This window comes from Bufo bufo, chromosome 3 (assembly GCF_905171765.1).
Source record: "Bufo bufo chromosome 3, aBufBuf1.1, whole genome shotgun sequence".
NCBI lineage: Eukaryota > Metazoa > Chordata > Amphibia > Anura > Bufonidae > Bufo > Bufo bufo.
The window spans coordinates 181,594,179-181,609,259 of NC_053391.1; the positions used below are offsets into that span (position 1 = coordinate 181,594,179).

Below are 15,081 nucleotides of genomic sequence, written 5' to 3' on the forward strand. Positions count from 1 at the left end.
ATGGAAGTTCCAGAGATAACCAAGTGCTGTATTATGCTAGCTTCAGAACTCCCATAGAAATGGCGCGGCAGCGTGCATGTCCAAGCCGCAACTCCATTCATTTCTGGGGGGCCCCATTCTAGTGTTTTTGGAGGGACAGTCCCTCTTTTTTTTATCTGAGGGATTTTGCATTATTACATTTACACTATGGATCCAGAAAGTGGTTGCTTCCTAGCTGTATATTAGACCCCACCTTCTCTATTATTTGATGCTATTTGGAAATTTCTCTATTCAGATCATTTGTGCGCTAGGAAAACTATAAGTGTAGAAATAATGCAGGAAAATGGACTTTCAGGCAATGAACCCTAAGAGTCTCTCTTGGACAGTCCTATCCTGTGGGTAGTGGATAACTTGTGACTGGCCTGACCCTCCAGGGACGTCCTCCTGGCACATTCTGTCACTCCAGCACACTAACAAGATGTCGCACTCGGCTCCTCAGTAGAGCCATTCAGGAGACTCACTAGTGCACCACGCAACACCGCTAAATGGAAATCTCGCGATTCTTCGCGTGACGTCCTTGCCTGTGATAGGCGCATGTCACTGTAGGCTGCCCGGAGACAAGAGAATCGCGCTACAACCAAAAACGAGGTCCACCTCAAGGGCGCGCGCCAACCCGGCTCCGCCCACCTCAGAACGCCGGCCGCTGACGTATTGACGTCATTCGAAGCGTCGCCTGTATTTAAGAAGTCGGCCCGGCTCGCCCGGGCGTTCAGTTGGGAGCAGCCTCCGTACTGTTCGCTTCGCAAGTTATCAGATTGACGTACTAGCGGCATATTCACGAGATAGATATAGTTATTTTTTATAGGTTTGAGCTTTTTGTTAGTCATAAACGTTCGAGGTTTGTGAGGCAGCCGACGTTACCGTCCCTCCCTTTACCCGTCTATCTTCTGACCCCGACCTGTTTCCTGCTCGAGGGATCGCGGACTTCTTATCGTTTAGTTATGAGTCATGTGGCCGTCGAAAATGTTCACGGTCTAGACCAGCAGGTAAGTGTGTGTGTGGGGGCCGGTGGTGTGCGCCGGCGAAGTAGACAATGGCGGCCTAGTCTAGGGGCTAAGCGCCTGTGTGCGCAGTTACATAACTCGCCCTCTCTCTGGTGGGATACCCCTGGGAGGGGGAGGGGAGCGTTCACTCTCCTGACACTCGGCCGCCTTGGAGCTGACGTGCCGCTTATTAAATCAGTGTGAGCGGTGCGTTTCGGGTGCGTCATCAGGGCCGGTTGTGTAATTGGCGGCCTAGGAGGGTGGTGACGCACGCCCGCCCGGCTGCCGGGATCGTGTTTCGGGTCCCTCCCTGATGATGATCCGGTTTAATAGCTCGTGTGACTGGGGTGTCGGGCTGTGATGTGGAGACTTGGGTCTGCCTGTCGCATCCTCACAATGGCGGCCTTTGTGAGAGGAAAGGGGGAGGGGGAAGACACGAAGCCGGCTTCCTCAGCCGCTTCAGCTCTGCCGTGTCCACGGGAAGGCCTGGTGACCGGCCCGGCTCTCCGGTGAGCCCCTGGACACGTGGTGAGGCCTATCCCTGGCGGAGGGCTGACGTACTTTCCTGCTGCTGTGTATCCTCACTTAGTCCTTTTCGTTCCTTGTCCAGTTACACTTTATTTAAAGGGATACGAAAAATAGGTCGGCAGTGGGAATCTAACTTGTATAGTATGAGTGATGACATCAGTAGACGTCGGGTCTGGCAGTCACATCAGGTTCCTCCGGTTGATCTCCTGCCCTAAGCCTTCCCATCAGACTGGTAGGGACTGTGCTGTTCGGTGAATTGAGGGGAAGCCCGGGGTCTGCCTTCTGCCCCATGTTCTCAGTTTTTTTTTCTTCTACTTCAAGTGCTCACACACTGGCTAAATCCAAATGGGGGTGGGCTCATTCCTCCACATGTCTTCCGCTGTAAAGTCGTGGCGTGCCAGAGGATGTGCCTAATTTCTGACGAGGCACATTTATTAAGACCGGTGTTCTAGATGCTGGTCTTATATCTGGCGGGAGTACTGCTGGAATTGAGGCACTGGCTTCTATATAATTTTGTCGCATCCAGCGCCAGGTTAAATGTAAGACCGCTTCCTTCATTTAGACAACTTTTTATGCCTAAAACAGGCATAGAAAATGGTAAATGAGACGGGCCTGCCCACTTCCTTATAATGTAGATAAACCACGGCACTCGTTGTTAAAGGTTGAATCAATTATGCTTTAATCATAAATCCATGCAGGAATATGATATAAACTGGCCAATGTTTTGGTCCTATCACCGGCCTTTGCTGGAGGAGGATAAAGCACAACATCCGCTCCACCGAGCCCCCCAGCCAAAGTGTGGAAATGGTGTCCGAGATCCCCAAGGGCCAAGTAATTACAAAATGACTCCTAAAGTCCTCCCCAGCCAGGCCGTGAGCAAGGTCCTGTGATAGGACTGAAATGTTGGCTAGTTTATAGAATTTATTCCTGGATGGATTTATGATTAAAAAGCATAATTGATTTAACCTTTAACGAGTGCCGTGGTTTATCTATTTTGACCTTCACTACCATTGAGCACCGTACTAAAGAACGAGGAGTGCCGTCGAATCAAACTTTTGCCCACTTCCTTAGACCTGGTGGGTCTTGGGCCTTTGATCTGCCTCCTGGGCCAAAAATATGCCTAATTTAGGTGCATTTATGTTTAATAACTGAGCCCCTAAGTTCATCCTCCGGCAGCACAGGGGATATAATAGACCAGCATACGATGCCAATCTGATAAATTTCCTTCAGTGGGGGGAGACTAGACTCTCCCAATTGCAGTTGCCAGTGGGGAAGGTTGGTTTGGCTTTGTTGGCCTTTAGCATTTTGTTTACGTTTGAAAGGATCCCAGTTAAAGGGGTTGTCAGTCACCTAAAAAGGGCCACATGCCAGTAAAAACCTTAAAGGGGTTGTCTCATCATAGACAATGGGGGCATATTGCTAGGATATGCCCCATTGTCTTATAGGTCCTGGGACCCGCACCTGTATCGGGAACGGAGCCCTACAAGGTGGTGGCTGGAGGACTCCTGTCCGGCCACCACCAAGCCGGCTCCCCATAAAGTGAATGGGAGTGCACTGTGCATGACCGGCCACTGCTCCCATTCATTTCTATGGGTTGAACGGAAATGGCAGAGCCAGCGCTCAGCTATTTTCACCGGCCCATAGAAAATGAATGGAGGGCAGTTCCGCATGCGCAGTGTGCCCTCTTTCACTTTTGGGCCTCTGTTTTCTATATAGATGTGGGACCCACACCTATAAGACAATGGGGGCATATTCTAGCGATATGCCCCCATTGTTTGAGACAACCCCTTGAAAGGGGTTCTCTGGGTTTAACCTGGATATAAGCGGTTTGTTATTCCTTGACTACATAATAGTGAAGCATTTCCTTGCTCCGATGCTCCCCCTTATCACCCTGTGTTGGAAGGCTGCTTGTTTTGTGCCGGTGATGTACTAGGCTTCGCATCACTATGCTAAGTGGAGACTTCCACCTAGCAGTGGATCCAGTGATGTCACCAGCCCAGATGGGCGGTCTCTAGGGGCTTCCTGGAGGCGGTTACTATGCTACTTTGCCTGCAAGATTTTCCAAAATCCGGTTAGCCATTACTTGCTATATTAGCTCGTGTACCCTGTCCCCAGGAGCTTTGGTTGATTGTGCTCTGGTATCGTGATTGGAATGTGAAATCTTGGCCAATGCTGCTGGAGAAACTCTGGCACTTTAGAGTGTGAACAGTACTTCAAATACAGTAGTGGATTTCCATTATGATGTACTTGTGATCACTACAGCCTGTAAGGAAACTTTACCCACAGCAGGGAGCTTGTCCTTGAATTCCTGTGGTATCTGACAGGGTAGCAACCTCAGGAAAGCATCTCTTGTTGGCCTCCATTTTGTCTTTGCTGAGATCTTGCTGGGTTCCCCAGCTGCAGTACCACATGCAGCCAGTAGATGTCTTGTTTACAGCCAGCAGACAGCAGCCATGCATCAAACACTGGAGGGGAAGTGACTCCACACTGCTCTGCTCGTACTCTCATACATTACAGTATACTGCTTGGTAAGGACTTATTCTTCGTCTCATGTTTAAGTAACACATTTTCTTCTTATCAGTTTGCTGGGCTAGACTTGAATTCAGCTGACTCTGAAGGTGGTTCTTCAACTAGTAAGTTTTTTTATTTTTATTTTTTCCGTGGATCATACCCATGCAAAGTATTTGCCTTCATATTTTTAACCTGACCTCTTCCTTTTAACCATAGAAGGCCGTTATATTCCACCTCACCTAAGAAACAAAGAAGCTGCTAGACAAGGTAAGCGCTCTTCAATTGGGTGAGCTGATTTTAGTGTTGAAGGGGTTGGCCCATCTGAGACAGTGGTGGCATATAACTAGGATGTGCAGTCCATGTCGGATGGGTGCGCCTCCCATCTCTAGGACCTGCTCCTCCTGAGAATAGGGCCCCTGAAGTGGAGACCACACCACATATGCTCTCCATTCATTGAGGTGAGTTCTGTCGATGGTCATATGAGTGTGCTCTGCTACTTTTGGGACTCCCAAAGAGGTGAATGGAGGGTGACTGAATACATGGCTGCTCTCCTTTCACTGTGAGCTCCATTTTAGAGATGGGTGCGGGTCCTATCTTTGATGGTATATTAGGGTACGCCATCAGTCTCATGTAGGTCTCAATGTCCCAGATGGGCTAACATTTCTAAATTGTGTAGCAGTGTATCCGTTGCGGGACAGTACTAAACTCTCAAAGCAGATGTATTTTAGGTATTGTCCACCGAAGTCCCCTTGTAAAGGTATGTCAGTATCAATCGTGATGTATGCTGCTGAGGGATTAGTCTTGGTTAACATTACCGTTGGCTTTTCTCTTCTGGTATAGCAGGGATGGCCAACCTGCATCTCTCCAGCTGTTGCAAAACTACAACTCCCAGCATGCCCTGACAGCCTACGGCTATCAGCCTGTAGCAGGGCATGGTGGGAATTGTAGTTTTACAACAGATGGAGGGCTGCAGGTATAGGAACAGAAGAATGGGAAAAACACACTTGTGCACTTGATCTGGCATATGTGCCACCCGACAGATTCTGTTGACTATAATAGTTACGGGTTATGCAATTCTGCCAGACAAAATAGCGATGCATGCATCAGTATGTTGTCTAGATTGTTCTGCCAGAATCTGCAATGGAGGCTCCTGCCACAGGGGTGAACCTAGTCCTAGCATTTCAGAAGGTAAACAATCAGGGTTTCATACACGAAACCAGGGTTTCCCCCTCCTGTACACTTGTATATACATTTTACAAAGAGGCTGGAGAATCTCTTCTGAAAGATGTGTTATCATGTAGGTTATCCAAGGTGTCAGTATCCAGCTGTAGATGTGTATAAGGGCTACGGTGATTGGTGGTCCCAAAGGAATGGTACGGTTGCTTACCTTTCTTGGTGTGTTGGCTGCTCAATAGCTTGGCCTGCTTAAGCTAGCCAATGAACTGCCTGTGAATTGCAGTGGAATCCAAATTAAATGGCTGTTTAAAGCAATGTCTTCTCCACACTCTTAAGACACTGACAGTTCCACATGACTGTGGCTCAATTAATGAATGGTTAGTTTCAGATGAGAAGCCTGCATTTCTGCTCTGTTAGGGGCTGTTCTCAGTAGTGTCCACACCATGAAATGCTGTAGTGAATGAGCCCTCAGAGTCAATACGTAGCATCCAAAAACCACACCAATGTGCAGTTTTGCCACAAATCAGCGGGGTTTTCACATTGGTCACCGCTGCGTAGTTCTGTGAAGAAAAGGCAATTTGGGCATCATGCACACAACCCCATTTCTTGTGTTTGCGTCCAGTCTGCATTTGTTGCAGATTGCTGATAGACCTATTCCTTCCATGATGTCATCCGTGTCCTGTCTGCATCAGTATATAGAAATATAAAACCGCGGCACTAGAGTTAGGTAATTAGTTATTTATTTATCCATCAAAAAAAAGACTTAAGGCCAACGTTTTGGTCTCATCCCGAGACCTTGTTCACGGCCTGGAAGCAAGAAACGTCTGGTGTGGAGGATGGCTTGTCTTATTTTTTGGATGGATAAATAATTACCTAACTCTAGTGCCGCGGTTTTATATTTCTATATACTGACTGTCGCTACCGCTGAGCACCGGATCATTGTAAAGGAGTGCCGTCCAAACAACTTTTACACTGTCTGCATCAGTGTCTCCAATCTGCAAATTATAGAATGTCCTATTTGTATTGCAGAGATTAGTCATTCCTAGCAATAGGGTGAGAAATGTGGAAGGTGTCCCTATTTTGGGGATCTGTGGACACTGTCATGTGCATGAGGCCTGACCTGAAAAAAATGCTTCTATTAACCATTTACAAACTGCCAATGTGCAGTAAGTGTGACTGCCTCGTGTGGACTCTTCAGCAGACAGACTCCAATGCAGGCTTGTTTTCTAGGGTTTAGATTGCCTAAATTGTGATTATTTTCTACATCCTTGGCATTAAGTGATTGGTACCACTGGTGTTATGAACTGTTTTATTTTCACATGTGGGAATCTGGCAGCTATGAAATAATTCACTAATGTGCATGTAACATGCATTACACTGGGGTCCGTCAGCTTGCTTTAGCTTGCTTTTAGACACTAGTTCTAAATGGTTGGTTTGGGTGATTTTCCTCACGGCACCATTTACTCTGAACACACCAATTGCCAACGATGGGTAGTTTCCGGTCAGCACAACTAATTTTATTTTTCACCCTCCCCTGCAAGATTCAGGATGGGACTCTGGTCGTGGAGGAAATGCCTACGCAAACGGGACTAACGATGACCGAGAAAGTCGTGTGAATGGATTTGGCAATAGGGGCACTGGTCGTACAGATAAAGGTAACTACCCTGTGATTCTTTTCAGTCTACAGCCTCACTATTGATGCCTCCAGTGTTAAAGCTCTTTAGTGTTGAGCAAAGCATGCTTCGGATGCTTCATCAGAAGTTGCTTTGTTCAAAACTTCATAATCCTACTGTAGAGATTTGTCGCAGTACAGCACTAGAATGTATGGGCTCTGATGAGCCTAGTAAGTTATTCAGTTGCATGTGACTTTGTGAATAACTGACTTAGACTCCTCAGAGCCCATACATTCTAGTGCTGTTCGGAGACTAATCTCCATACAGTATTCCAAAGTTTTGAACGAAGCTACTTTCTTAATCGGTACATTTTTATTTTTGATATAAGGTTACATTTCATGTGTTTAATTTAACAATTGATTAGTAAACAACTTGTACAACAGTTTCTTGGTATAGTTTGTTAGTGGTTGAATTATTTAATAGTGAGTGGAGAATAAATTGTTAACTCTGGCTTTCAGTTATTAATCCATGTATATCCATACAAAAACACGTGTGTATGTGCATATATACACACCCGTAAGTGTCCTATATACATATCCATACATTAACAATGACAAGTTATCAATCACTCAAGTGATATTACAATTAGTAAGAGGGATAGGCAGGGTAAGGGAAGGAGTTTGGCAATTGTGCAGAATGTTTATAAAATAGGATAAACATTTTGACTAGGGGTACTTTACACTAGCGGTATTCTTTTCCGGCATTGCGTTCTGTCCTAAGGGCTCAATACTGGAAAAGAACTGATCAGTTTTATTCTGAATGGAGAGCAATCCGTTCAGGATGTCTTTAGTTCAGTCTTTTTGCCTTTTTTAGGACTAAGATAATACCGCAGCATGCTGCAGTTTTATCTCCGTCCAAGATTCTGGAACACTTGGGGCATTTTTCCTATTGAAACGCATTAATTGCCAGATCTGGCCCCAAGTGTTCTGGCAAAACAGATCTGGCATTGCGGTCTGCGCATGCTCAGACTGTGAAAAAATAAAATTGTCGGATCTGTTTTTCCAGATGACACCGGAGAGACTGATCCGGCCTTTCAATGCATTTGTCATACGGAGCAGGATCCTGATCAGTCTGTTAAATGCTATCAGTTTGCATACATCTTGACTAATCCGGCAGGCAGTTCCGGCGACTAACTGCCTGCTGAAATCCTCTGCCGCAAGTGTGAAAGTACCCTTAGGCTATTCTGCCAGCCCTGGATAGTTGTATTTTTACATGAGTAATTTTTGAGGTATTGAAGTTAATAAGGGTTTATAATTTTCTTTATATAGATTTTAACTAGATGTGATGTGTGTTCCTAGATTTTAATTTTTTTTTTGTTTATTGATATGGGAGTGATGCGGTTATTTCCAATTGTATTTTATGAAGAATGCTTGTTCAAAATTTGATTTATTTTCACTTATTTTGTAGTATGAAATCCTATTAAATTTGAATAAGGTAGTTTGTAGTGTGTTTAGTGTAATATTTTTTTTTAATTACTGTTGACAATATATAATTTTCTGTTGTACCTACTAATACCTACTTGTGAGTTTGTAAGAATTGTTTCTGCTAGAGGTTCCATTAATGCAAAAATTAAAGAGGGCATTCTTGTCTTGTACAGTTACTAAACATGAAGGGTTCTGAGAGAACCCGAGGAATAGACTCTTCTTGTAGGGTTGGGGTATAGTGCCATAATGGAAGTGTTTGTTTAGTTAATCCAAATTTGTGTAGTACAGATTCTAGGTAGCCCCAGTGTATCATGTCAAGATTGATTTATTCTACGTGTAGCGTAAAGTTGGTCTTCCCTTAATAAAAACCGACTTGGTCTTGGTTAATTATCAAGGGAAGAATATTAATCTGTTAGTTTTGCATATATTTTGATGTCTGTTTAATAAAGGAAACTGGGCAAAAATTAAGTGGCGTAGTAGGGTCTTTTCCTGCTTTAGGTAGGGTTATAATTGTAGCTGTCAGCATTTCTTTTCAGAAGGATTTTATTTCGGCGTCCAGATTGAATATGGTTTCTAAATTAGGTGTTCTTCTGCAAATACTTTATAATGTCTATTAAGGCCATCTGGCCCTGGTGATTTGCCTAGTTTTAAATGTTGTATAGAATTAAAAATTTCAGTTTTTATTAAATGGTGGTAAATTTGAGTTATCATTAATCTTTGGTAGATTGATAGATTTCAGAAAGTTTGTAATATCGTGATAGTTGGTTGAGTGATAATTGGGTCATTTAAGGTTGTATAGAGAAGTTATCTTTGACTTTTTCAACTATCTGTGGGCTTATTACTTTTTGATTTGTCAGTAGGTAAGCAATCCTTTGTTTTGCTTTGGTTTTGGCTTGTCTTGCCTTTTCCAGGTTTATTGGCATAGAAATAAATTTTATATTTTAGTAATTTTCTATATTGATTGGCAGGAGTTTGTTGTAGTTCTAGCCTGAGTTTTTATTATTTTTGGAATCTGGTTTTTTATTCAAGATTTGTTAATAGTTATGCATTTTTTTTTTTTGTGCGCTGCTGTTTGAGTATTCTGCTTATTACTGCTTTATGTGCGTTCCATATTTAAAGGGAACCTGTCACCTAGAAAACACATATTAAACCGCCAGCGGTACCTTTTTGCTGCCTGTAGCATGATTATAAAGCTGCCTTTTCTGTGCAATGTGGCAAGTCTGACAAGACTTTTATTGAACTGGCCACGCTATGTAAACGATAGCCTTAGTCAAGGGGCAGCGGCTTTCTCGCCTGAAGTTAAGTGTGCCCCCACCCCTTTACCTCCCCAAAGCGTTTGATAGGATGCCAGATTCCTTCACTGCCAGTTGCTTGAATGTAGTCTCGCGCATGCCCAGGCTCGTGTGCCTGAGCATTGAGCTTTTGAACAATACCTCATAACAATGTAACAGGCACAGCGCAGGTGCGGGTTTTGCAGGGACACGGCGCACACGCTAGACTACATCTCATGTGTCCAGTAGTGAAGGAAATCATATCAAACGCTTTGGGGAGGAAAAGGGGGTGGGGTGCGCTTGACTTCAGCCAAGAAAGCTGCTTTCCCCTTGACTTCAAGACTATAGTTTACATAGCGTGGTCAGTTGAATAATGGTCTTTTTAGACCATTGCCACATTGCACAGAAAATACAGACCTTTATATTCATGCTACAGGCTGCAATAAGGTTCTGCTGGCAGTTTAATATGCATTTTCTAGGTGACAGGTTCCCCTTTTTAAGGGGATTGCAATCTGATTTTGATGGTAAATTTTATTTTAGGGAGGATTTAGGTCTATGTATTCTGGGTGATAGTCTTTTAGATGCAAAAGAGGTGTAGATGGACCTAGATAGTATTTCATTTCTATTGATGTGTTTTGGGCTTTGTGGGTCTGGTCTACTTATGAGGAACATGTCTATTCTGGAATAGGAGTTGTTTGGTATAGAATAAAAGGTATAGTTTTTCGGTTCCATGGTGGCATCTCCAGTCATCTGGGTAGCCTTTAACAATAATATGTATGAGTTGTCTAGATGGGGCAGTGGAGTCTAAGGCTACTTTCACACTGGCGTCTTGGCTTTCCGTTTGAGATCTGTTCAGGGCTCTCAAGCGGTCCAAAACAGGTCAGTTTGGCACTAATGCATTCTGAATGGAAAAGGATCCGCTCAGAATGCATCAGTTTGCCTCCATTCAGTCACCATTCCACATTGGAGGCAGACACAAACGCTGCCTGCAGCGTTTTGCTGTCTGCTTGACTAAACTGAGCCAAATGGATCCGTTCTCACACACAATGTAAGTCAATGGGGACGGATCTGTTTTCTGACAGTCTGGCACAATAGAAAACTGATCCGTCTTCCATTGACTTTCAATGGTGTCCAAGACTGATCTGTCTTGGCCATGTTAAAGATGATACAAACAGATCCGTTCTGAATGGATGCAGACGGTTGTATTATCTGAACACCATCTGTGCAGATCCATGATGGATACGCACCAAACGCGAGTGTGAAAGTAGCCTAAATCTGGGAACATGTAATTTAAGTCAGCGCCAATTATTATTGGGTCTTGTGCTATTTTAGTTTGAGAATTTTGACAATTCATTGTTTTGTATTAGGGGAATATATTTACTAAAGTGCATTTAATATTTAATTCACATATTATATATCTACCTTGTTGATCACTTTTAAGGCTACTTTCACAGTAGCGTTCGGAGCGGATCCGTCTGATGTTTCATCAGACGGATCCGCTCCGATAATGCAGACGTTTGCATCCGTTCAGAACGGATCCGTCTGCATTATTACTTAGAAAATTTTCTAAGTCAGAAAGTAGCCTGAGCGGATCCGTTCAGACTTTACATTGAAAGTCAATGGGGAATGGATCCGCTTGAAGATTGAGCCATATGGTGTCATCTTCAAGCGGATCCGTCCCCATTGACTTACATTATAAGTCTGGACGGATCCGCTCGCCTCCGCACGGCCAGGCGGACACCCGAACGCTGCAAGCAGCGTTCAGGTGTCCGCTCACTGAGCGGAGCGGAGGCTGAGCGCTGGCAGGCGGATGCATTCTCAGTGGATCCGCCTCCACTGAGAATGCATTAGGGCCAGACGGATGCGTTCGGGGGCCGCTCGTGAGCCCCTTCAAACGGAGCGCACGAGCGGACACCCGAACGCTCGTGTGAAAGTAGCCTAATTTAATTTAAAAATTTGGTTTTTTTGTTGAATCATAACTTTTCTTATCCATTGATGCTAGAAATGTGTGGGATGTTGGCATTTAGGGTTTTTATCTTTATGAAAATGTGTTTCTTGTGAAAAGAATCCCATTTTAAAGATTGCCTTGTTCTACAATGTTTAGTGGGACAATTTAGTCCTTTAGCATTAATAGAGGTAATTTTTAGTCCTTTAATTAAAAGGAATAGATTTTACATTTTCATATAATGTATGTTCAATTAGTGTGTAGTGGTGTATATCTACTTATCTTGCATGACGGTATGGTGAGTATTGGCATGTCCAACCATAGGGAATTTTCTTAAAAAATTAGAAATATAACAAGAATAAATGTAAATATAAACAGTTATAGTTTATATTGCCTATAGTAGGCATATAATCGGAGTGCTGGAGAGATCAGGTTGGGCAGATTAGTGCCATTTAGTGGTGGTAGATTGGTTAGTTCTGATGTTTTAGGAGCTATTTTTCCTTTCTGACCTCCATTCTCATGTGAATAAAAAAAAAATTTGGGTGATGTTTTGGGCTGGTGTTTAGATGCTTGCATTGGGTTCCATTGTAGTATCTTTCCCTTCGTATTATATATGTAGTAGCTTTTTTTTTTTGTAGGGAAGCCCCTTTTGTATCGGATTTCATTCTCCCCGAGAGCACTGATGTTGGACAGATTCTTTCTTGCTTGTAGAGTCGTTGCTGAAAGATCCAGGAAAACTTGGATATTTTGATAGGGTTTAAGTAGGGTAGGGCTTTGCTTTTTTTCCTGTAGAAGTTTCTTTTATGTGGTAAAAATGTATTCTAGTTAGCACATCTTGGAGCGTTTGGGGGCGAAGATTTAGGTTTGGGTATCCGGTGTGCTCACTCAATCAGGAGTAGCATATTGTCACATGTAGGTAGAATTGAGAAGTTGTTGTACGTAGTTTTCTAAATTGGGGGGTCAACTTCAGGTATTCCTTACATTATTTCTGCACGATCTGTTTTCTAGATCCTTAATTTTTTTTTCCCTTCACACATTTTCTCAATTTGCATTGTCGTATGTGATGTGATAAATTCCTCCATTTTGTCTTCTGTGGGAGGTACATGAGCATAGATTTTCTGTCTTTTTGGATATTTTGCGTTTTTCCAATATTGTCGCATATATTGGTTTGTAGGGATGTTGGCATTTCTTTCAGTGTCTTCTGTAATGGGTTGGTGACATATGACTTAGAGTTTTTGGGAGGGTATATTAAAAAATTTTTTATTGCATGTTCGTTGGTGTCTGTAGGGGTATGAGAAGAGAGGTTTAGCTTTATTTTTTTTTCTCTCGTTTATCTGGGGTAGAAGTGTGGTTTTTAGGGATACTAGCCAATTTGTTTGGGGTTAATATCGGCATTTTACTGTTGCCCCAGCTGGTTTCTTCATTAATAACTGCTGTTAGGCTGTTTTTGTGAGGGACCGGCGCCATCTTGAAGGGTTAGTTGCTGTGACAAACTCTGAAATGCGATGCCCACTCACTTCTCTTCCCCCTCCCTTTGAAATCGTGGGAGTCTAAGTATATGAAAGTACTTGTGGTGTGTTTTTTTTTTTTTGTCGTGTGCCGTTATTGCGACGCTCATTCATGGAGCGGACGGGTCAAGTGGCCAAGCACCACCCTCGAATGGAGCTACTCTGAATGAAGCATCCAGCTTGCTTTGCTCAACACTATTAAGCATTGGACAGCATACTTAAAAAATATATATATATATATATATATATATATATATATATATATATATATATATATATTTCTAAATACTTTAATGCAGTAACACTGCTTTAACCCCTTTGTGACATTTGACATCCTGTACATCATAATGCCAGATTGGGGGTGTATTGGGAGGGTTTAGAAGCTGAGCCTTCTGTACAGTTAGCACCTCTGTTATACAGGTGGCAGCCATCTACAGTAACTGAATGTGAAGCCTGGTCATTTAGATGGTATCTGTCAGCAAATTTTTTACCTATGAAACTGGTTGACCTGTTGTGTGCACTTGGCAGCTGAAGGTGTCTGTTGGTCTCATGTTTATATGTGCCCGCATTGCTGACAAGTATTTAATATGTGCAGATGAGCCTCAAGGAACAGAGGCGTTACCATTACACTTAGAGGTTCTGCTCTGTCTGCAGTTTGACATTTACACTGCCTCGCCCTGTCAAAGTGCAGAGCACGTGGCAGTTGCTAACGCTCTAGGTGTAATAGTAACACCCCTGTTGCTCCCAGAGGCTCATTTGCATATATTTCTCAGCAATGCGGGCACATATGAACATAGGACCAACACAGATGCCTTCAGCTGCCAAGTGCACATGTATTAGGTCATCCAGATTCATAGGTATAAATCTCCTGACAGATGCTCCCTCACCCCCTGCGCTGCACTCCCTGCAGTAATATTGGGCTGTGCTGACCAGTTATAATTGCATTCTGAGGCAGTTTTAAGGCTCCCAGGCATGCCACATGGTGAATACTGTAATGGGGAATGAATAAAATGAAAAGCTTTTGTTTAACTTTTTTTTTTTTTCCTTTCTCTTTAGGCTTTTATGACAAAGAGAATTCTGGGTGGAATTCCAGTAGAGACAAAGATGCCTACAGCAGTTTTGGGTCAAGAACTGACCGTGGTGGCAGACCAGGTGTATTTAATGATAGGGGCACTGGGGCACGGAGGTGAGTCCCTTAAGGTAGCTTGCTAACATAGATGTTTCAGGCTTGTATGTGAGTAGCTTTTACATTGAAAATTTTAGGCAATGTATAATTCTACAGCCCCAAGTTTGCAAGATGTCAGTTTTTTTTTGCATCTTTTGTAGTGAGAATATCGAATGTAAAACAATTTAACAAAGCCATCAATATCTGATTGTCAGGGGCTATGGATGTACTGCTCCATCTGTAGTGGATGGAGCTGTACTTGAAACTACAGATGTGGTGTCGTACCCCTGTCAATCACATATTGATAGCCTATCGGCTATATGTTTAAAGGGACCAGAAAATCCTTTAGTTAAAATTCTGTTAGGATTTTTTTCATAATGCTTTTTAGTTATGGCCCTTTTTCAACACTTATAACATTTATACAATACAATTTAATGTTTTAAAGCTTGATATTGGGGGGGAGAATGGGATAATATTAAATGGTTGTTAAACACCTTGTGTTTTGTGCACACAAGTAAGGTGAGATCACTTTCCACACCCAATAAACCTGAGGAGTAGTCCTGTGCTGTTCTCGCACCCTGGCCACCAGAGCATAAACTGGTAAAGGACCTACTGAGCCTCAGGTAAGCTTTCCCTACGACAGAGCAGTGTGCAGCTGTATGAAGGAGAGCCTGCTATGTACTTCCCACAACTATAATTTAACTTGAATTATACCTTCAGTCTATCCTGACACTATTTTGATGGTTCCAAATGTGGGGCAAGCCTGCACAGGGCTGAAGTCTTCTGACGCAGTTCTCGCCACAAATGACGACAAATCTGTTAAATGTGAATTTTTCTGCAGATTCATCAGTTGATCTG

General features: G+C 43.2%; 1 protein-coding gene across 2 annotated transcripts in view; it reads left to right on the plus strand.

The window, feature by feature from the left end:
• Positions 1–729: 729 nt before the first annotated feature.
• Positions 730–15,081, plus strand: part of DDX3X (DEAD-box helicase 3 X-linked) — a 40,222-nt gene continuing 25,870 nt past the window's right edge. Inside the window, exons 1-6 of one of the 2 annotated variants that reach the window (XM_040423801.1) lie at positions 730–1,025; positions 4,132–4,183; positions 4,278–4,328; positions 5,363–5,434; positions 6,779–6,892; positions 14,115–14,244. In XM_040423801.1, the coding sequence (XP_040279735.1) occupies positions 981–1,025; positions 4,132–4,183; positions 4,278–4,328; positions 5,363–5,434; positions 6,779–6,892; positions 14,115–14,244 (464 nt within the window). In that variant the 5' untranslated portion in view covers positions 730–980. The remainder of the gene's footprint in view (positions 1,026–4,131; positions 4,184–4,277; positions 4,329–5,362; positions 5,435–6,778; positions 6,893–14,114; positions 14,245–15,081) is intronic. The other variant, XM_040423802.1, reaches the window with a different exon arrangement.